General features: G+C 49.9%; 1 protein-coding gene across 18 annotated transcripts in view; it reads right to left on the bottom strand.

The window, feature by feature from the left end:
• Positions 1–23,753, bottom strand: part of Jakmip3 (Janus kinase and microtubule interacting protein 3) — a 132,925-nt gene that overhangs the window by 42,698 nt on the left and 66,474 nt on the right. For 8 of the 18 annotated variants that reach the window (XM_016006111.3, XM_016006101.3, XM_016006112.3 and 5 more), the window contains exons 3-6: positions 17,528–18,025; positions 3,089–3,304; positions 1,638–1,757; positions 565–711 (exon numbers count right to left, since the gene is read on the bottom strand). In XM_016006111.3, coding sequence (XP_015861597.2) covers positions 565–711; positions 1,638–1,757; positions 3,089–3,304; positions 17,528–18,025 — 981 coding nt within the window. The remainder of the gene's footprint in view (positions 1–564; positions 712–1,637; positions 1,758–3,088; positions 3,305–17,527; positions 18,026–23,753) is intronic. The other 10 variants (XM_016006114.3, XM_042285456.2, XM_042285446.2 and 7 more) reach the window with 3 other exon arrangements.

The following is a 23,753-nucleotide window of genomic DNA, read 5'->3' as shown; positions in this document are numbered from 1 at the left end:
ACCTCCCTACCAGGCTGAGTGACAGATCGGGTTTCCCTGGTGTGGCCAAGGACTGTTCTGCTTGGGCTTGGAGCAGCCCATGACGGGGCACCGGGGAAACCAAGGCCTAAATCTTGGTCATATATCAGGCCTCAGAAAGCCCAGAACGATCTGTGCTTTTCCTTCAGGTCAGGGTCTGAGGAGATGGCCTATTGGCTGGAAGGGCTAACGACATGCCTCCTGTGACATCCTATCGAGTCACTTACTCTTAATCTAACTTGGCTCATGGGGTCTGGGACTTTCAGGGCATGAAGGAACAGGCAGACAGCGCTAACCACTCTGCAGTCTGGCTTAGTGGCAGGGGCAAGAGTGGAGTTTACCCTGACACCTGCCGGTGCTCCACAGCAGGCCTGGAAGTCCCATCCCTCCATACACAGGACCTGTTGCTACCTTGTGCACAGGACTGTCAGGGCTCTAAGCAACTTGCCCGAGCCCCTGGTGTTCCAGGAGGACAGAGGAGACGAGACGCTGCCTAGCTCTCTCTGCCCAGGCAGCTGTTTCTGTGGACCCCTAGTCGGTGCTTACCATTTCGATGTTCTCCTGCGTAACGAATTTCAGCTTGCTTTCTATGCGCCGCAGAGTGTGAGACAAGTCTTCGTTTTTCCGAGTGAGCCGCTTGTTTTTATCCAGCAACGGCTTGTACTGACTTTCAGCTTCCCGCAAGCGCTTCAGCTGGAACGGTATTTATGACATCATGTGAGCCTTTACAGGACATAGAACTGACAGGTCTTTACACAAAGACAGCAAGCTGACCAGTTGGAGCTCTGTGTCTTGGGGTGTTAGGTGAGCATGTGGATATGTTGAGGATCCCCAATCCACAGATGCTCAAGTCCATTGTATGAAGTGGCATTGTATTTGCATGGAGACTACCACATTCCTGGTGTGCTGTACATTGTAGGGCTGCTTATAACAATCTACTTACAGAGTAAATATAGGAGTTGATGGATAATATTATTTAGGAAAAGGGCAGAGAGAGAAAGAGAGACAGAGAGAGAGAAAGACAAAAGAGACAGAGAGACTTACTGTGCAGGATGGATGAAATTTTTGAAAAATATTTTTGACCCATGGCTGGCTTCATAAACACATATGAAACCTATAGGTGTGGAGCCTGTCAATACATAACCGTAGATGCAGAATATGTAGGTGAGGGAGTCTACGGATACAGAATCTATAGGTACAGGGTCTGTAGATGTGAGGCCTACAGATTCAGGACCTGTAGGTGCAGAATTTATAGGTATGGAGTGCAAGGTGGAAAGTGTGGCTCAAGCTGCAGGGAGAGTCCCACTGCTCCCGCCCACTTCACACCCAGGTGAACCAGAGGTAGATCAAGAGATGTGTCTCTGCTCACCTGCAGATGGAAAAGAAGGGGAAGACCAGCAGGGTGGGGCCAATGCTCTGCTCACCAGGAAGTAAGTGGGGGTGTGATATGGCCCACCAGGTTTTTGTTATAAGGTTTTCTTGTAGTGTGACCAAGAAGCCTTGAGGAAAGGCTGTCCCTTGACATCACCACTCCTCATTTTCATAAGGAATTCATGTACCGATACCTCCGCCTCTCCCCAGACTGCAGTCCTAACCTCTGGAATACAAAGCCCACTCACCAGCTCATTCCTTTCTTCAGACAGCAAGGCGTTGCGGTCCTCTAGTTTGCGGATGATGGCACTTAACTCCGCGATTTTAAGTTGGAAGCGCCTGGCATCCTTTTCATCCAACTGCTGTTCCTAAAACAAAAATCAACTGCAAATAACTGTTCCCAGATGCAAACCTTTGTGAACCCCAACCCAGCTGGAGACCAACACACTTCTGCATTGTGACTGCCTTTGCTTCCCCGTGGCTGCTGGCAGGACCCTCCTGGCAGAGGCACTTGGCCTGGAGCTCATGCGCTGCACACAGCAAGATGGGAAAGCAAAGATGTCTGCAATATGCAAATGTGGCGGGTGAGGGCGTGAAGTGCGGGAGCCCGATTGTGGGTACGAGTATCTGCCCCATGCTTCCTCTCGGCCGCTGCCCAGCTGCGCCTTCCAGACGGGCCTGCCCTGCCAAGCAGCAAGTCATTCTCAAAGGATGAGCACAGGAAAAGACATTCCTTGTAGACTTTCTAATGTAGTTTTCCCCAAAAGTGTGCTCCCTCAAATTGAGTTTCTAAAACTCACTTTTGGAACTACAGGAATGTTAAAAAAAAAAAAATCAATGAGAACATTCTAATGCACGTCTGGAATCTAGAGTTATTGCAGTGGTCTGTAGAGACCCAGGGTATGCAGGGAGTTGGTTTGAACTCAAGTAAGCCATTTGTAATATGATCATAAATGATGTTCTCCAAAGTCAATGGCCCAAGGCTGGATCAGCTCAAACTTTTGTCCCTGAATCAAAGAAAAGGATGTCCAGGAAGGTACTGGACATGGCTCAAATTCCTCATTCAACAGGTGCAGGAGAGGCTGGGGACCAAAGTCTTAGAGGGCTAGCACTGAGGGCCTCCCAGGGTACTGCAGACCACCACAGAGAATCTGAACGAGGAGAGGTGACGAAATGAATATGCTCACAGCTACACAGTTGCTGGCTGCCCCACAAGGACACTAGCAGCCTGAGAAGGAGCAGAATGTGTCATGGTCACATGAAAAGCAGGTGGGCAGTGACTGGTAATGCCAGTGCTAGCAACAATCACAAGAGGGCCCAAGCCAGAGACATGGGTGAGGGAGAGATGGAGCCCGTGCACAGGGAGATGGAAGGGAAGGGAAACAATTCATGCTTGGAGTGGGCTCTCCCCGCCAACCAAGGGTAGGACATGATCGGCAAGTGACCTTTAGCAACCTGGGGCCCAGGCGGCAATGAGATCAGTGCTTCTACTGGGCTGAGGAGGGAGGGAGACAGTGTATCAGCCCTCCTGGTCAGAGCCAGGTAAGTAGGGGCTGGCTGTACAGTGTCTGGGGCAGGAGGGTCTGGCTGGATCCAGGTTCTGGATTCCCCATGGAGCTGCTGCATCGGGGCATACAGCTACATGGCACTATGTGTCTACAACTCGGGGCTGGCTGAGACGAGACCTGGGGTTGCTTACAGGGCTTCCTGAGTGGTCTGAGGCGTCTCCTGCACCGCTTGCATAAGGAAGTTCCCGTCTGGGGCTGCCTGGGTGCCGCTCAGCCTCTTTGGCCTGGGAAAGCTGCTCATCTAGAGCCTCTTTCTGGAGCTGCAGTCTCTGGGCATGCCCGGCTTGAACCCCTAACTCTCTTTCCAGCACGAAGACTGCTCTGTCTTTAAATCTTATCTCCTCCATCTACAAGGAGAACAGAACACAATCACACGCGCAGGCAGGGTACAGATCTGCAGTTACTATAGAAACAGGCAGAGTGGCATTAGGAGAGAAAGTCCCTGTGATGGCAGCCTCACCAGCGAGTGTCTTGGGCTCTGGGATCAGAAGCAAAAGCAGATATTCTGGGTGAGAGCTGGGCACCCATGCTATACAATACCCCAGCCCTGGGCCACCCAAATCCAACTGGCTCACCCTGGGCTGGTCCCAGTGAGGACTCCCTTCTAGAGGCCCCAGGCAACACGTGTCTGCCAGTCAGAGTGGCCCATCCAGAAACCCCCATCCCTTGCTGTACATATTACATATCTGTAATACATACATATTACATGGCAATGGGCATCACTGGGCAGGGTTGAAAGCCCTGCAGTTCTTGCCTCCAGCAGTACAATGGGCAAAGCAGAGACTCATCCTGACATATCCACTCCTGCCACTAAAGGCATGGTAGACAAGATTCTTCTTTGGAATAGGTAAGAGGCGGAGCTGGCTCTGAAGTACAGCCAAAAGCTGAACACTGCACAGCCATGCATCTCCAGGTCACATAGACTCCTGTGAATCTTGCTGAAGGCTAAGGCTTTCAGGGTAGGGCAGGGGCAGCTGGCCCAGCAGGCTCCAGAAGGCAACACCCACCATATCTAACCTGCCACAGCCCCTGACACTGCTGGGCTAGTGGCGGCCCTCCCACCTTCCCCAAGGGGCCGTGTGCTTTGTGCTCAGCCTAGTTATGGCAGCAAAAAACCCTTTTGGACATGGATGCTACCTGTGTCCTGGGCCTCTTACTGGGGCTGCCCAAGCAGGTGTGTGCTCTGCCTGAGGCTGACCCTACTTGGGGAGGGGAAGGGGGGACCTGGGTGCTGTAAGTATCACAACCAGCACTAGCTTTGGAACAGGACAGCAATGAGGGGAGCGACTCAATTCAAAACAGAATTCCAAAGATGACTTCTTCGCTTGCTGGCTAAGGTTTAAAAACACCAATAGGCCAGTCTTTGCTGACGTTAGCTGGACACACAGACAGATATGTAATTAACCTAGGCCACAAATTCCAGGCAAGCCATAGGCAGAACAAGATAAAAGAAACCCTTACTGGCTCAATTCCTGTTCAGTGGTGCACACCATGGTGTTGAAAGGGCAACATGGTCAATCAGGGAGGCGGAACGGCTAGGCTGGTAAAAAATAAAACCTTATGAAAGCAGCTAGGTTCTGAGGCTAGGTTCTCACCCAGCTGTTCATTAACAGTCTCCTCTGGGGATGTGAACAGGAGAGTCCCTGTGCAAGTGAGAGATGACTGCCTGAGCATCTGGTGTGAGTGAAGGCAGCCCTGTCTTCGAGGTCAATAGGTACAGGATGCCCATGTAGAGATTGGTGACCGGGTCTCCCAAGTCTGTGGTTTTCTCACTCAGTGGTGTTTGTTTGCTGTCTTTTCAAGACAGGGCTTCTCTATGTAACAGCCCTGGCTGTCCTGGAACTTGCTTTGTAAACCAGGTGGGCCTCGAACTCACACCCACCTCTGCCTCCCACATGGTGGGATTAAAGGCACATGCCACCATGTCCAGCACTCACTTATAGTGTTTTAAGCTGAATCTGTCTGAACCTTTTGTCTCCTAATCATGCTGGGATAGATCTACAAGCCTTCATGGGAAGAGAGCGTGTATCTGCAGTATGCCAGGCCCCGCCCAGGTTAGGGTGCTCTGCCTAGCAGGATGGCTTCTCACTCATGGCAGATGCTACTGTGGGTACTGAACCACAAAGAGTAAGATGGCCCAAGACACCGTAGGAAAGAGCATAGGGTTCCTGCCCACATGTGTACGGGTGCCCACAAATGTCACCCCCTTTCTGGGAGGGGGTGCTAACCAAATATGACTTGTGTCATTACAGGCTGGAGGCTGGGGGTCCTAGGCCAATGCTGCCCCTCGCTCCTTCCCTCTCTCCCCTTCTCTCATGTAACTTTTGGGTCCATAGGGCAGGCTACCTTCTTTTGGGTTCACACCCATCCCCACATCTGGCACGTAACCTTCCTGTGAGTCTGGACTGAGGGGTTTCTAGAGCACGTCCCTACCACTAAGCCTGGGAAGCCCCATTAAACCTGGAGGAACAGGTCATCTAAGCTACTGTCTCTCCTAGATGCCTGTGACAGCTTTCTGATAACGCATGCTGGCACATGTCCTCTCCTGTACCCATCTGCTCTGCACCAGAACCAGCATGGACGAATGAAGCCGTGTGTTCTTGCTGCTGTGATAGGAATGCCTTTTCCAGGTGGAGATTCAGAATCGTGCTGGAACCTGCTGGTTACTACCAGGGCTCCTCCTGCTCTTTACCGCTCCCTTGCTACTGCCTCTAATTCTCAGTTATAGACCTTGTCTGGAAACCACAGAGGGGTTCCGGGGACTTTGAGTTTCCAGGAAGGGGTGTTTAGGAGGATGCTTGTCGAGGACTTACAGTACCTCATATCCTGACTCAAAGGGCATGCTCATTACAATGCTTTCCTACAGGTGGCCTGAACTCTGCATCAAAACTTCTTGGGGCCCTGTCAACCCCGTCAACGGGCAGAGACGCACTCTCAGGCACAGAGGTAGAGCTTAGGGGCACCTCCCCCGCCACAGCTGATAGTAAACGTCATCTATCCTCATCCTGCCGTACTGAGAATCATTCCTCCATTTATACCCCACATGGCCACCAGGCATGTCTGCCACTCAGGGCACACTTCTCACCATGGTGGGTCCCCCACAGCTGTTCCTAGGACAGGCACCTGCTACCCAGTGCTTCTCACTGACGACAGAGGGCGCTCACACCACCTGTCTTCTTCCAGTGGCTCTCCAGGTTCTGCAGATGACCCGAAACAGATAAACATGCCTTCTGCACCAGCGAATGCTGCTGTTCAGCAGGGTATGTGAGAGGTGAGGAAGGACACAGTGCTTTGTAGTGGGACTCGTTTTCCTAAAAGCTGGTCCTGGCAGGGCTTAGTCAAGTGGTAAAAGTAGGGAAGAGTCCTTGAGGGGTGGGGGTGAAAAGAGAGATGGGAAAGAAAATGCTAACCAGATGGAGAGCCTGGAGGTGGCCCAGGTGCAGCCTAGACAGCAGAAGGTACAGAGGGACTAGCTGAGTTGGATCTGGGGATGTCAGAGTAACAGCTACTCCAGCCTCAAGTCATCCTCAGAGACAGTCTGAGTGTTGTTATGGAGATGGCAAATAAGACAGTCTAGGCTTTGCACATTCCCCACCCTCAGTGTTCAGAGACACAGGAGGATTTGTGGCATGGCTACTGTGAACTTGAACTACAGACAGAATGCTCAGGTACCCACAATCTTGTGGCAGTCTGTCAACAGAATGACAATGGTGGATTGTCACTGGAATCTTCTAGAAAAATCCTTTGAAATGCTAATTCCAGACATGGAGGGGAAGTTGGCCCTGCTCTTAGCCTTGTGCAGTCAGCAACTCTGTGTGCTGAACAAGCTCACAGTGCGGGAGTGGGAGGCTGGAGACAGGAAGGCATGTGGGAGCCTTGGCCCAGACTTTCCCTGGGGGTCTCCTCCCCTGGAACAGCTAACCTTGGTGAGTGGGGTGGACATTTGGCCAGACGCTGAAAAGGCAGCTGCAGAATCCACACAACGCACTATAAGCAAGAACTTCAGGGTAATGAGGCTGAAACAGATCCACTCTAAAACCCAGCCAGACCCAGAAGGAAACTCATTCTGCAGAGCTATAACCACACTTCCCCCACAGTGTCAGGGATGCGCCACAGTGGCAACACGTGCTGGAAAACTTGGAAAAGTAACAACCATAGAGGTAAATCAGATGTAAAAGCAGACCTGGAGATGAATGTGATATTGGAGTTTGGTGCAGAACAGAACCTAAAAAAAATAATTGTGGTCAACACACTGAAAATAATCAATAGGGTTAGTGCCTTAAAATGTTTTTCTTGGGGCTGGTGAGGTTGCTTAGTGGTTAAGAACACTGACTGCTCTTCCAGAGGACCTGGGTTCGATTCCCAGCACTTACATGGCAACTCACAACTGTCTTCAACTTCAGTTCCAGGGGATGTGGCATCATCACACATATATACAGGCAAAATACCAATGCACATAAGATAAAAATAAAGTTTCTAAAAAATATTTTTCTTGCCAGGTGTGAGGGCACACATTGGTAATCCTATTAGCTGGAAAGTAGAACAATTAGAAGTTCAAAGTCATCCTCAACTGCATAACAAGGCTATGGGGAACCTAGACAATGTAAGACCCTGTCTCAAAAAAAGGGGGAGGGTCTAGAGAGATGGTTTATGGGTAAGAAGACATGTTGCAGATGCACGAGAACCTGAATTTTGATCCCAACACCTGCAACCCCAGTGTTGTGTGGAGAACAGACAGGACTGTTGGGGCTGGCTGGCCTTCTCCAGGGTCAGTGAGAGACCGTGTCTCAAGGAAACAGTGTGGAATGTAGTACAACTAGGTACCTGACATCCATCCTCCTGTTGCCTCTGTATGCATTCAAGGGCACATGCACCCATGCACACGTGTGTACATGCAGCACACACAGTACACACATGCAGCACACACAGTACACACATGCAGCACACAAATACAAATTTAAGTCGCATACAAGTATTTTCTCATAGAGATGGAAAATGGTTAGAATGCAATTCAGTTGAGAATTATAATCTATGAAAACACTCAATATCTAAATTAGGAATTTTATTAGCATAACTAGATGCAATAGAATCACAAATCCAGAATAAAAATCCTAGAAAATATCCAGGAGGTAAAGAGGGAAAAGAAATACAAAAAGAATTTCTTGAGAAGGAGTGAGGTGGGGGTGGGGGATTGGAGAGATGACTCAGTGGTTAAGAGCACTGGCTGCTCTTGCAGAGGACTCAGGTTCAATTCCCAGCACCCACATGGCAGCCTCACACCTGTCTATAACTCCAGTTCTAGGGCTTCCAACACCCTCACACAGACGAACATGCAGGCAAAACACCAATGAACATAAAATAAAAATAAATTACATAAAAAAAGGAAGGGATGGGTATAATTAAGATGTCTAATACACATGTGAGTGGACAGAGAGGAAGGGAGAAGAAATATTTGCCTATGTAATGGTCATGAATTTCTCAAACCCACTGAGAGACATCATTTCAGATTTAAGTAGCTCTATTGGCCTGGATAGTGGAGCAGGGATAGGGGAGAAAGGGATGGATGGAGGGAGGGAGGCAGGGAGAGGAAAGAAGGCATGGGGGGGGGGAACTCATGTCATGATAGACTCCTCAGACATTAAAAGTACAATCAGAGAACATTAAGAGCAATTTTTATAGCAATACATTTAAAGGTATATAAATTGAACATGTGCCTTAAGAAATACATTTTTTCTCAACTTGACACAAGAAGTAGAAAATATGAAAAGGTTTCTATTTATTAAATAAATTGTATTCATAATTTGAAAATATTCCACAAAGAAAATTCTAATCCCATTGATCTTCATTAGTGAATTTATCCAAACACTGGAAGAAGAAATATATTACTAGTACTACTAATAAAAGAAACTCAAAGCAGAGATGGATGGTGGTGCACTCCTGTAATTCCAGTACTTAAGAGGCTATGCACTCATACAGTTCAAGGCCAGCCTGGGCTACAGAGCAAGATTCTGCCCACCCCTTCAAAAGCTCATAAGGAGAATAGAAAAAAGGAGATGTTTCTAAAAATTGTGTTATAACGCCAGCCAAATTTAGATTGCACAACTTGGCAAGAGTCCTATAATAAAGTGGGAGGAAATCCTCAATGCAGTAATGAAAAACAAAACAATGTATCATGGCCAAGTAAGATTTATTCCAAGAATGTCATGTTGAGTTTGCATTTACAAAGCAATGAATGCAACTTCTCCCCTCAATAAGAGAAGCAAAAAGCCCATGGCGTCATCTGAGTTTATGCAGAGTAAGCACTTGATGAGGTTCCACAGCCACTCACGGTAAGTCTCGGGGAGTTTCCTACTCTCATCAAGGGCTTAACTAACCCCCCTACAGCTGACAGCATCCTCAGTGATAAAGTGCAGGCTGGTGCCTTTACCCTGAGATTAGGGAGAGGATGGAGTCAGAAATAATCTGCAAAATTATACTTGTGATCTGAACCAGTGCACTAAGACAGGAATAGACATCAGAGGTATGAGAGTGGAAAGGAAGGGATCAAGCTGTCTTTATCCATGGTAAATGAATACATGCATAAAAACCATGGGGTTTCTTTGGTAGTGAGGGCCTTGCACTACAGGTAAATGTCCTACCACCTAGATATAACCTTGACCTTCTTTCACTCTTTATTTTGAGTCAGGCTCTCACTAACTTGTCCAGGCAGGACTTGAAGTCACAACCTTCCTCTCTCAGTTTCCTGAGTAGCTGGGATGATAGGCCTGTGCCATCAGGCCTGGCTCTGCATCGCAAATCCAAAGCTAATCTACACACAGCCTATCAGAATTACCAAGCGAAGACTGCCAGGTTCAAAATCAGTTAAAATGCCAATGATATTTCTATGCATCAGCAGCACAAATTAGAAAAGAGATCTTCAAATGTAAAAAAGCAACGCCAAGTCAAATAACACCAAATATCAAATACAAAGAAACCCAGCAAAAGAAGGCCAGACCTAGAGAGAGCTAGGCTGAGCGAAGCGAGGCTGAGTGAAGTCAGAGAAAAAGCAGGACAGCAGACTCCACCTCTTCCTAAAGGCAGGGAGAAATGCTTTTCTGTGGAAGCTGATGCACTGATTGCTCTAAATGGTATAGGGAAATGAAGATGATATCACAGGAGATAAAGAGCAAAGCTGGAGAATTTACACTTGGTGAGATGCCAAGACTTGCTTCACAGTGACAGGATTAAGATGCTGTGCTAAAGACACAGGGTAGAAAAGCAGACAGATTTCCATAGGGTCAAAACCAACCCACGGTGCAAGGACACGTGATATGAGCTAGAATGAGACTACAGTTAATGGGGGAAAGCAGACGTCCCAGAATTAGTTCCACAACGGTAGATGTTCAGAGAGCAAGCAAGAAACCACTTCATACCGTTTACAAGAGCAGATATCACGTGGACCACGGAACGAAACAGTATCCTGTCTGGTCACAGCACAGGCATGTTTACATGAAGGGTTTTTAAGCAGGACACAAATTGCACATTACAAGAATGGACAGATTGCACCTCCTTGATAACAGGAGCGATGTTCATCCACAGATGCTGCTGGGGTGTCTGGGGCAGCCACATTGAGAAGACTGCCGTGCTAGCCAGAATATAGAGAGAAGTTATGGAAATCAAGCAGGAAAAACATTCTTCAGATTAAAAGAGCCAATGTATGTGAACAGGTGCCTTACAAAAGACAATGTGTCAATGGCACAAGGATGGACGTTGTTCTCTCTACTGCGACAGAGCTGCAGTGCTGGATGTGGTCCCAATGCGGAATGAAGGGGGCCCTGTCCCCCCCCCACCCCGAGGGCAGGGAGGAAGTGGGTTCACCCACTCTGGTCAACTGAGTGCTCTGAGGTTGGCACTGGCTCTTCCTATGGCCCAGCACTCCCCTTGGCCACACAGATAGCAGGAGAAGCCAGTACCTGAGGCCACCCAAGGACATGAATGGGATATTTGCAACAGCCCAAACCTGAAACTCCTTTAGAGAAGAATGGGTAACACACTGCCGGATGGCCAGGGAACATGCTGGTGTGGTTTCCAGGAAGTTGGGAGAAGCAAGAGCAATATGTGGGAAGGGCATCTCTGGGAAGCGTTTGCAGGTACTAGGTCTCTTAATTCAATGATGGCTACATTCAGCTGCAAGCTGCAGCCACTGCACTGTCCTCTGCATTTGTGCCTTTCCTGCACAGCAGTTATCCTGCAGTCTAAGCAAGATGGGTGGAAAAGCAAGTGTGGGTGCCCAGCGTTCAACTCCAGTTATGTCTGGGTACAGTCTATCTGTGCACTGACATTCTCAAAGGCTCTTGATTTGCCTAAGCACATTCCAAATAAGCATCTTCGGTGGACATCTGTGGCCAAGACCTCGCCCCCGGGATCTTGCCTCATCTTGTGCATCAGTGGCCACTGGGATATGTTCCCCAGAAGTTAGACAAATCAGCTGTGAGATTGGCAGATGGGCTGGGGTGGCTTAAATTGATTTCGTGGACTTTTGGCAAAACCTGAAGCATTGCTGGAGAGTGCTCAGGGACTTGGGAAAGCTGCTGTCGCATCCGGTGGCATTGTCTTTAAAAGAACTGTGACTCTGTCTGCTCCATCTGAGAAGAGGGCCTCCATGCCTTTCTGACCACCTCCCCGAGACACATGTTTTCAGTGAAACAAAATCGTGGAAACAAACGCAAGGCCAGGCCCAGCCCTCCACCAGGCACTTGGCGCTTTGGGGATTGGCCTCACTTTTATACTTTTCTTTATAGGGTTTTCACTAGTGCTGTATATTAGCACATCACATTAGCTAACTGCTCTAATGGCTGGGCAGAATGGGGCTAATACTGTAAGCCACAGACTTTTATGAGGGAGAGGAAATTGCTTTTTGCCTGTAATTCCTCTATTTTATAGAGTTGTGAATAGCAGTCCGAGGTTGTATTTTATAAAATACACTCTGTGTGCTTGCACGGCAGAACCCTCCCGGACTCAATGGCAACCCTGCACGAATGCTCCAGTGTTCAGCACAGTCCTGCCCTTGGAGTGTCATAGGATGGAGACTCTGAGGAAGGTAGGACTGTGAAGTGAGATCATCTGAGGCCACAGTGAGCCTGTGCAGAATGTCCCAGAACCTTCAAGCATGAGATTCCCCACCCCTTCCACTTCACTATGACATTACTGAAAGTTTGGCCAAGAAAGCTCCCAGGCCTGGCTTACCCAGGAGCACGGAGTAGGACATGCACGGGTGAAACCAAGGGGACCCACCTATTACCAGAGAGGGTCTGTCTGTCTTGAACTCCCATGCATGTGTCCCCAGGGCCTAGACTTCAGCAGGATTCCCAGACTTGTGCCCCTGACAGCAGCCCCAGCTGTAACCCTGTCCACTGACTAATGGGCCATCCCTCTTTGGGGCCACGGCCCCTGTTCAAATACTCCAGCTTGGATGACACTGAAGGGATGACATCAGTCTGGGAAGAGCTCCCAAGGCCCACTGCTTCTTCCTCCAGCCCCATCATCCCTCCTGACCTGGAGTTCTTGGCCTTTATCACACCACACTGGCCTAAGGCTCCATGCTAGCAGTGTGCCCCGTGAAGAAATGGCAGCGTCTCGGCCAGACAGTGCAAGAACATAGACAGTTAAATGTTTGCAAATGCAGCCAAGGTTTCTCCATGGGGAAGGCCCCTAGAATCCCAAGCTTATCTTGCCTTGTGGGGCTCATGGTATCTCCCTACGTGAGTGAGCTGAGCTGGTCTGCTGCCTAGGGACTTAGCAACAAGATTTCTCTGGCCTGCTGGGCCAAGGGAGACCATGGCTCCATCTCTAGGCCAAAGGCCCGGCCAACATCTGTATACCCAGACAGACTGGCACTGAACTGGGACTCAAGGGCTCTTACAGTTCCAGATCCAGAGCCACATTCTCAACCCTGCCTTCAGGATTAGCCCGCCTACAGGTGACATCCCCACCCTCTTTTGCTCTGCCCTGCTTCAGCTTCTGTCTCTGGTGTCCTCAGAAATACCTCAGGCTCTTTGTCCATACTGAGCTCTCGCCCTCTCTCCCCAAGCTACAGCTCCTGGGCCCCGCGTTCTAGGGAGACATTCAAAGTACCCAGCATCTAGTTTATAAGCCTGACACCCACCTCAGGTGCATCTGCACTGTGGAGTCTAAAGAGTCAGCCCAAATTCACAATTAGGATTTAGAAAACAGGGTGTCCTCTTACAAATGAGGGGCCAAGTGAGATGATATAGGCAGTCCTGAGGTCATCAATAAGGAGCCCCCAATGGCCAGTGTCACAAGAAGAGGTGGCCCTGCACCCAGAGCCTTGGGCCTAGTTTATGGACCCATAGGGAACAGTGACTTGACCCAGGGCAACACTGGCTTGTTCTAGCATCTCCTGCCTCCTGGGCACAGGATCAAGCCTGTTCTTTGGGTTTCTCATTATGTCATCAAATTGTACAGTTTATCCATGGCTGGTGCCTGGAAGCAGTGGCTGAAGATGGATTCAGGAGTAGGGAAGAGGCCAGCTACACCTCCAATGGCTTAAGTGTGGACACCTGAGGTCAAGGGTCAGAAGAAAACTCCTAGCCCAGCATGAAAATATGAAGAGTCTCCAACAGTGACACCTGGTGGGGATGGTGAGTAATACAGCAGATGGAAAGAAACCAAGGCCCTTCAGTGTTGGACTGGATTAGAAGAGCAACAGCTCTTGGATTACTGGGCATGGTCTCAAGAGGGAAGTACTGACCTTGTCAACAGGATGTGTACATCTCCAAGCGTTAAAATGACAGGTAAAGGATATTCTCTAGACTAAATATGGATTCTATAGGGGAAAACCCTGAGAGACTTTGAAACAGGCAAAAGTATTTCCTGACTGTCCTTTCATTAGAATGCCAGGACCCCTGGGGACTGTGTAGTATTGTAGAGAGGCACACCATGTGTGTGTCTTCAACTTGGATGTTTCATGGCTCTGTGGAGAGAGTGATAAGCATGGCGAACACCGCTGGCATTTCCTGTGCATGGTGCACATCTGAGAGCCGTCTCTTGGTTGTATAGGAATTTGTTTCCTATTCAGTTCTGAGGATAAAACCGAACCCAGGACCTGGAGGATGTGAAACAAGGACTCCACCACTGAGCTAGATCTTCTTTCCTATTTTTGTGTATGTATTAGGATATTTTACATACAAAGTCACTTCCCCTACAATTAAAGGTTTAATTTTTCCTTTCCTGCCTGAGGTCTTTAGTTTTTCTTTCCCCAACTAAAGTGGCAGGAATTCTTTGGAAAGAAAAAAGAAGAAACCACTCTCACCCACTTGTGTGATTTTTGAAAGGTCACTTTAGAGCCCTTGGTATCAGATCCCTTGCATATTACACACACACACACACACACACACATGCACACCGTGTGTTTCCCCAGTTGGGGTGTGAAGGAGAGGCTAAGAGAATTGTTCAACGGGAAAGACAGGTGGAGAGGGGCTCTGTGGCAGCACAGACAATGAAGGAGCTGAACCTTCGAGAGTAGACCGTTCTCAGTAAGTAAGAGCTTCTGGTACATCAGTGACGGGGCGGCGGGGGGGGGGGGGGGGAGGGGGGGGAGGCAAAGGATTTACTTCAGAGAGCAAGCATCTCTGACACTTAGAATGATTGAAATAAACAAGGAAGTTGAGGATGTTTCCTAGAAAATAGAACAGAAAGCCAAGGCTGGGAGAAGAATAATAAATTCAGTGTGAACTCAAAGGCCCAGCTTCTGCTGAGCAGATATAGAGGGAAGATGAGAGGCAAGAAGGGATTTGAACCCTGACAGTGTCTTTTCCCCAGCTGGAGGACAGCTGGAGAGAGCATCCACCTGCCTGCTGTAGATGAGCAGGTGCCGGTGTGATCCATACAGCTCAGTGCCATTTCAGAGATGTCCTAAGCTCAAGGAGAAGGCAGGGCTGGTGGGGAACGGGGCAGAAGAAAGGACGGGGTATTCGAGCAATGAAGAAAGGTCCAGAATTGTTGGGTTGTGCTGTTTAGCTGGGTATAGAGACAGGAGGAGGGGCAGTGCTTAACGCCTTTACCTCAAAGGCAAATGGTTGGAATTCTGTTTTGACAGCATTGAGAGGTTCACCGTCCTACTGGAAATGTGGCGTGTGTTAGTGACAGACACTCAGGAGACTGAGCAAACGAAGGAATAACTCAAAGGAGTGCGTACGGATGTGTGAGCTGTATGACACAATGGGACGGACCCTGAGTCACTGTGTGAGCCACAGGTGTGTAACCCTCACGGCAAGAACGGAACTGTACAGCCTTCCCTCACCCAAGATAGAGCTGCACCCCGGATGCTCTCTCTGCCCCCTGGATCTTCCTGTCAGGCTCTGTAACCCAAGAGGTGGAGGGCTGGGGATGTGGCTCAGTAAGTGTTTGCCTAGCATGTGTGAGGCCTTTGACTCAATCCCTACCCTGGACGGGGGAGCTGGTCCCTGCAATGATCCCACCTGTCCCTCCATGCTCGTGTCTGGTCTATGGGTCAGTGGGAGGTGAGTGGTCTGGACGCATGCTCCCTGCTCCCTGTTGGGTTGGGAGTTGACGGTAGCTGGCTGAGTCTTGCCCCCGATGTTCTCTTGTGCTGAGTGCTGCCTTTCCCTCTGGATCCGGAGCCCCCGGTGCCCAGACCCAGTGATGACTCGTCCTACCCGGGACTCTTCTCATCACCCTCCTTCAACTTTCCTCAGGGGCTTCTCAGAGGATGCACCATCTGGTTCCTGCTGAGATGTACCCAGGACACTATGGTGAAGCAGGGCTAGACGCAACACTGGGGAGGCACTTTGCGGGGCGGGGGAGGCGTGGCGTGCAGGAGAGAGAAGGCAGCATAGATCAAAGTGAGGTAACAGCTCAAACATACTGTGACGGTCTGGCGTAAGGTCCAGGGCCACCAGCTGGGGGAGTCACAGGAATTTGCCTCTAGGGACCCAAACCAGAGTGGGAGGGGGACTATGGAACACAGTTATTTTCTTACAAGCTTTGTGGAGAAGTAAGGTTGCCTTCCTTTGCTACGGACACTGGGACACGGTCTCCAAGCAGGACAAAGGAAAGGGCAAATGGAGCGGGCAGAGTGAGCTTTCCCAGAGGCCTGAGGGCAGCTTCCTCACTTCCCCAGATAGACAGGCTAGGGCAGAGTCCCACTACGTGACGTCATATTATGTGGGATCTCAGGCCACATCTTGGGGTTACTAAAGGCAATGACAGCATATGGTTCTGGACAGATAAAGAGGAGATGGGGGTATCAGAGCAGGAAAGGGGCGGGGCTTCCAGGTTAGGAATAGGGCAGACACCCTGTGTTCACCATGGTAAAGTCATGTCTCCTACATAATGCCCAAATTCTTTCTGGTGGTGTCCAGAAAATTGCTGCTATCTCCTGAAATTCCATGAAGTGGTGTGGCCTAAAGCATGTCTCTGAACACCAGAAACCCAGAGAAGTGGAGGAAGGATGACTCCCTGGGTATCCTAACTAGAAAGATGGCTACATCCTACTACAGAGTGCCTCAATACCTAGGATACCTGAATACTTACGGTGATTTGAATGAGATGCCCTGCATAAGTCTCTGGCATTTGAATGGTTGATCCCCAGTTAGTGGTTGTTTGGGAAGGATTAGGAGGTGGCCTGGTTGGAGGAGGTGTGTCACTGGAGGCAGGCTTGAAATTTCAAAAGCCTCCCACCATCCCCAGTACATTCTTTCTGTTTTCTGCTTGTGGCTTGAAATGCAAGCTTCCAGCTGCTGCTCCAGGCCTATCACCGGCTACCTCCACTCTGCCACCATGGACTATTATCCCCCTGCATCTGTAAGCTCAAATAAACCCTTTCTTTTATAAGTTCCATTGGTCATGGTGTCTTATCACATCAATAGAAAAGTAACCAGTACTGTCCTAATGAAGTGTATGTGCCTCTAAGGTAGAACTACATTTCCCCCAAATCCCTGAGAAGTACACTTTCCAAGAGAGGAGTCACACCTAACCCATTCCCCACAACTCCTGGATGTTCTCTTCTGCTTGTTGGTACTGGGCCTGAGAACGCTGACTAGTCTGTGGGCTTCCTAGAATACACAGACACTTCCAGACATTGAGTATACCTGAGCATCTACAGGGTCAGACCTAGGACAATGTCTCCCTAGAGGTACACATGGCACAGGAATCTCAAAGCTGCTCCAGGCACCTCACCAGCACAGAGACCTCTTAGTCTCTCCCCTCTTGATCTGTTCAGCAACTCAGAATCCTCCTGCGATCAGTGTGTGAGCCTCACCTGGCTTCTAGCTTAACCTGGGGCTCCTCCATGGCCCCTCGGGGGATGACAGGAATTCTGATTTGAAATTTCCCTGTTCTGAGTGGGGATCAGGGAGAACTGCTGTCCACGATGGAGGGGCAGATGGGGTCTTGCCTACCTGTAGGTACCTGGCTCTGCACTCCTGCACCTCCGAAGTCCTCAGAACTAATAGGGAGGGTGTGAGGTAAGTGAGTGGAGAAAATGGGCTGGTGAGGGACCAGAGCTGTGCCCTGCTGCCCACCTGCCCACCTGCCCACCAGCCACGTACCAGCCTGCGGATCTCACGCTCACACTCCTTCTTGATGCGGACGATTTCTTCTTGGTGCAGATGGTAGACGCTTCTGATCTCAGCAGCCTTGATCTTGTCGGCCTGGATGACCATCGTCAGGGCCTCCTCCACCTGCTTTTTGGCTCCCTTGAGCTCTGAGATCTCTTGCTGCATCTTGACCTTCTCCACCTCGAACCCCTTCTTGGCCTCCTCCTTAGCCTCGCACAGGAGCACGGTCTTCACCTTGTCGGGCGCGCCATCCCGCAGGGTGTTGAGCAGCGCCTGCAGCCGCTGGTTCTCATTGTCCTTAATCTTGATGACTCTCAGCAGCTCGGCTTCGTGCTGCCGCAACAGAGCCTCCCGCACTGCCTGCAGCTCCTTCATCTTCTCCTCGTGCAGCTTGGTCTTGAGCTCGGTGACCAGGACCGCGTGTTTGCGCTGCTCGTGTTCACGCACCTGCTTCAGCTCCTGGCTCTTCTCCCGCTCCACTTTGCTGACCTGGAAGATAAGTGAGACGGAGGTTGTTGGAGCCCTGAGCACCTGCAACGGCCGAGGCAGGCCTGCATAGTTAAAAGGTTGCTTTCCTGCAAACTTCCGAGTTACCTGGCTTCCAAATGTGCTTTTAGCTGGCAATTAAAACAAGAGTCACCCTGCTCGGTGGAGGGAATGGATGTGCAGGGTGGTTGGCACCATATGGCCCTGCACCGTCGCAGGAAAGGTGGTCATGGACACTCTCTGTCCATGGAAATCTGCTCTGGGTCCTTCTAGGAGGAAGCTGAGCAGGAGAAGAAGGAGAGCTTCTCAATAGACACTGCCCCACAGGAGCAGTGGAGGGGCACTGGCAGGTCTGTGCCCGTGCAGAGCCTCCAAGCCAGTTTCTATTAACACTCTGCAGACACACAATGAACCTGCCGTACTTACCTTCAACAGCAAATGGGGAAGCCTCTTAGCAGCCAGGCTGTCTTTCTAGGTGACACCTCATGTCTAGGTTTTGGAAACAATGTGACCATGTGCTTCCTATTCATCCAGATGTTTTGGGGCTCTGATTGGGTGGTCGCCCCACTATAGCATGTAACTATATAATGGATATAAAATGAATAATGGCTAAAATTCCCATGTGCCCTGTCTGTCCTGTGGCTGGAGAACCCAAGAGCTCCCCTGTGATCCATGGAGCTCACCTTCTGCCTTCACCCATGCAGGGCTCCAGTTCTCCCTGATAAGCAGATGAAACCACAAAGCTCCACAGTGTGGAGTCCACAGTGGTCTGTCCTCCTGGCAGCATTTGACTTTGCTTCCCTTACAGGCTCCTCTTGGCAGCTCCCACATCAGGATCTGCCCTAGCTCTGCAGCCTACGCCTCTCTGGTCACTCACTTTGGAGGGGACCCACAGCCCAACCAACCCCTTTCCTTTCCTGTTGCTTCCCAAGGCTCCATGCCCTCACATACTCAGGTCCCCAAACACTCTTTTTCTCTCTGGTCCTGACTCTCAGGTCTCCAAGGGCCAATTTACTTGGTGACACTGAGGGCCACACCCTATCACCTGCTCCCAGAAGGACCTGCAGGCTGCTTTGTGCCCGAAGGCTATCCTGGCTTTCTAAGGCCATCTAGGGGATCAGCCAATAGTGACCCAGCAGGCTACGGGTGTCACAGCCCCTTGCAACCCACTGCCAGGGGAAGGAGCAGCCTGCTTCTGTTGGAAAAACATCCCTCTCTTAGGCTGCTACTGTTGTGATTAATTTCCTGCTCACAGTAGGTGTGCGTAGTCCTCATACCCGCTCCTGGAAAACAGTGCCTCTATGAATCTCAAAGACACATCTGGGGAGTCACCTGCTTCCTGCTGGGACCCTAAAACAGTCACTCTATGCTGAATTTGTTCAAACAGGCCTCCCCAGGTCTTGATGGCCTTCAACTCTCTCATCCTGTAGTGGGTGCCATCAGTTCTGAAATGACTGATATTTCCCACATAGCCCTTTTCCACAGCAGCCAGCTGGGAGTCCATAGTGAGTGAATCCTTCCTGTGCTGTCTATTCCTGTCTATTTAATCCTTGCATGCCACCCCGTCTTCTAGCTCTTCTCCTTGTCTTCTTTGGAGAGAATCTTGTTGGAGCCATCCATCTTCTAGGCTCCCCCTTTCCTTACCCACCACCCCGAACAGCAGCCAAGCTGCCCACTCCCACTCCAAGCACACCTAGGTCCCCATGCTTGCACAGCAAACATGTCCCCACTGAGCTCTCTCCCCAGCCCTAGCCTACTTAAAAGGCTCCTCCAACCTACATCAGTGCCACGATCTCTGGACAAAACCTTTAACACAGGGGTCTTTGGGGACAGTTAAGGTCCAAACTATTCTTGATTTATTTTCCTCTGAGGCTGGCCTTCCTCCCTCCCCCACCAGAGGCAACTTTTCAGGGGCTGTTTGCTGCTGCTTCCCCGGAGGACAGGCATGTGACACTGACTCACACAGCTGGCACCAGGGCTGGTGGCCCTATTGTCCTCTTATGGCCCAGCATGCCCCTGCCTGTCCCTCCTGCACACTGGACCATAGGCAGCTATCCAGCAGTGTGGACATCTGCTTTGCCTAACAGACCATTAATGGAAGCTAGAGCAAGCAGGTACCTGTACCCCCATTTAATGTGCATCTCCTCCTTTTCCAGTTTCAACTGAACCCCAGAGATGAGAAAAGAAAAAGCCAGGATTTGTTTGCTTTCAGTTTTTTGAGACAGGGTCTCACATTGTAGCTGAGGTTGGCCCCGAGCTAACACTATGCAGTCCAAGCTAGCCTTGAACTCACAGAAATCTTCCTGCTTCAGCCTATAGATTACAGGCATGAGCTACCACATAGTGTTTCTGAATTATTTGAAGAAAGTCCTTCTCTTCTTCCATGGATCCTTTGAATGGTTCCATAATGTTCTATGTGTTTAAAGGAAGGAAGAATCAATGGCCAAGTGGGGCAGGGATAGCTAGTTTCTCCTGAGGGCTAGGTCCTGAGGGTGCACTGCGTCCTGAGTGGGACTTGGTAGGCCAGAACCAACACCAGTATCATGGCCCAGAGCCTGGCTCTGTTCTCTCAGCAGATACATATTCAGACCTTGTGAAAACGTCCCAGTGGAAATGAGCAAAGAGAAGATGAGTGAGTGCATCCTGTGTCACAGAGTAGATGACGGAGAGTGGAGAATAGTGTGAGCCGAACAGCCCAAGGTGGGGTGAAGCTCTACCCCACCTTGAAGCTGTTGGAGATAAGGAGGTTACTTCTGTCCAGGGTCTGAGACTTTGCCCCATGTGTGGAAGGCTTGGCTAACATCCAGCCACCCACCAGAAGCCCTCTCCTCTCCTGCCCCTCCCAAAGCACCCACAGTGCCCAGGCTGGGCCACTAGCTTCCAACAAAGCAAGTGACAGAGTGAGATCCCCATCCCAGGACAGCCATGAAAGCTGGGCAGAAGTTAGGCCCTGGAGAATCTTGGGAGTCACCTAGAGAAAGCCACTAGTCAACTTCAAGGCTCAACACAAATGGTAACTAGCTCTCCTGGAATTCTGGGAAGCTGGGTAAAGACAGACATGCTGGGGGAGGACAGATGACCTCGGCTCACAGTGTCAGGGGTTTCAGTCCATGGTCACTTGGCTCCTCTGCTTCTAGGCCTGTGTGTGTGAAGGAAGAGCATCATAGCTGGGAAGAGACAGGTGGGGAAGCGAAGTCAACGGCCTCATGGTGGACAGAAGCCGATGCTGGCCAACTTCTGCCTTCCACATTCGTTTCTCCGCTCCCTGCCCCGAAGACTACTGGGAAATGCCATCCACATTTAGAGTGGCTCTTGTCTTCTTAGTTGCTGTTCCTCATGCCACCTGGCTCTGGACACCCTCACAGACATGCCCAGAGGTGCGCTTTACCGATGCGCGTGTCTCTCCATCTAGCCAGGTCCATAATCAAGATTAATCATCACAGCCACTTGACACTCACAAAAGCCTGCAGCTGGCAGAGACTGGCACTGGGGTGTTGGCCACTGTGAGAAATGCTGCAGCCTTCTCCGACATAGGGCAGCCACTGATGCCTGTCAGGGCCAGAGGGGCAGGGCCTGGCCCTGGATTCTCATGCATGCCTTTTCATTTCCTCTTGCTGCTTCTGGCCTGTGAGCATTTCCAAACCATGCAATGGGAGAGAGGGAGGCTGCTTTACTTAAGGTTGGAGGAGGGGGGGCTTCCTTCAGCTGCTGTTTGGTTGTGGTGGGAAAGCAAGATAAATAATTGATTCTTCCCTCTAATTACTCAGTTGTGAGATAATAAACTGGCTCCCTGCCAACCGCGGAGTACTAACTAACTGTTGCCCGAGGAGCGTATGGATTCAAGCATACTTGATGGGCCTCAGTTCTTTGTAAATCTCATCTTCAGCGAGGCTTGGAGTGTTGGTCCCATTTGGGGCCAGTGAATGCCTCTTCAGGAGGCTCTTGAATCCTCTTGTTGAGACCCAAGTCGTTTCCCAAACTGTGGGATGTGGCGCAGTCCAGGTTTGCTTTGCTTATCTCTATTGCTCTGACTGCTTTTCATTTTCATAGAAAATGATATTTCAAGGTCTCAGCCATGGCCCTAGGACTGCTCATTCCTCCTGGATAGGTTACTGATGTATGTATGTATGTATGTATGTATGTATGTATGTATGTATGTATGTATTAATATCACATGCACATACATCTTTCGAGTTCACATCAACATTAAGTTCAAAGTCAGGACCACAGAGATTCTGCCTAGCCCCTGCCCACAGCCAAATCTCTGTTCTTTCACACTGAGTACTTTTGTTCTCAAGGAATCAGGAGGGGATGCAATCATTCGTTCCCCATACCCACGTTATACAGACAATTGTTTCAGGACTCGGTAGTTTTGATACTGACACCCCTGGGCGTGATAACCATGAATGGCTGGTGTTCTTGCCCTTTCTAAAGCCCCCCCACACACACCTCACTGCATGGCCAGCTCCACAGCCATTCTACACTCTCTCTTCATACTTACATTCTCCCTGAGGAATCTCAAAGTACTTTATAAATCTCAAAATACTTCATAATTCCCAATGGATTTAGATATGTCAAGCCTGGCAGGCTGCCCTAAGCACAAGTCACAGGTGGCGTCTATGCCTTCACTGGGGTCCAACTCACAGAGGGGCTCTGGGTTCCATGTTCATAGCTCAGTTGGTGTCCCTGTCCACTTCAGTGTCTGAAGAGTCCTTAGGAGCAGCCATAGGAACGATGTCACCTGGATCTTGTGTGAATGCGACTGGATGCAGGCTTTACCAGACACAACCCCCTCAGCGTCTGCTTGCTGCTCACTCTTCTCTCCATCCGTAGCTGCTCTCTGCTGTCCCCAGTCACCCTGGAGTCTCCTCTGCTTCGTGTACAGTGTACACTGGCACCTGTACTTTCTTTCATGTTACTAGAGCACGCTCTGGGATTGCTGGTCTGGGTCTTGGTTTCATGTACGCTCTTTCAAAACAAAGTTTCCTCTTAGTCGGGTGGGGTGGCGGCGGCGCACCTTTAATCCCAGCATTCAGGAGGCAGAGCCAGGGTGGATCTCTTAGTTCATGGCCAGCCTGGTCTACAGAGCCAGATCCAGGACAGGCACCAAAACAGCACAGAAAAAACCTGTCTCAAAAAACAAAACAAAAGAAAGAAAGAAAAAAGGAAATTTCCTTGAAAACTCACTACCTTGCAGAAGACCCAGGTTGGAGTCCTAACACCCATATGGAGGCTCACAACTGCCTGTAACTCCAGTTCCAGGAGAATCCAGGACCTTCTTCTGGTCTCTACTGGCTCTTGTTTGTATGTGGTACATATAAACTCATACAAACACAGGCACATACAAAAAATTAAGTAACATTTAAAATTATTTATTTACTTACTTACTTTTATATGTGGGCAGGAGGCCCAGGCTACATTGCAAGTGTGAAGGTCAATGACAATTCGCAGAAACTGGTTCTCTCTTTCCACCACGTGGGTTCTGGTTGCCAGTCTCGGTGGCAAGTGCTCTTACTCTCTGAGCCTTCTCAGGAGCCCCTTGTCTCCTTTTAAAACACAGCCACGTTTTCCTTAAGTGTCAGGTTTCTATATTCTGTTTTTATGTCCCCATCATCTTCAGGGACCGCTACTGTCCTTAAGTTAGAGTGACTTTGCTCATGTTCAGTATTTACTTACCCCCCCCCCCCAAGACAGGGTTTCTCTGTGTAGTTTTGGTGCCTGTCCTGGATCT

Source organism: Peromyscus maniculatus, chromosome 1 (assembly GCF_049852395.1).
Source record: "Peromyscus maniculatus bairdii isolate BWxNUB_F1_BW_parent chromosome 1, HU_Pman_BW_mat_3.1, whole genome shotgun sequence".
Lineage (NCBI taxonomy): Eukaryota > Metazoa > Chordata > Mammalia > Rodentia > Cricetidae > Peromyscus > Peromyscus maniculatus.
This window is presented reverse-complemented; position numbering and strand designations above follow the sequence as displayed.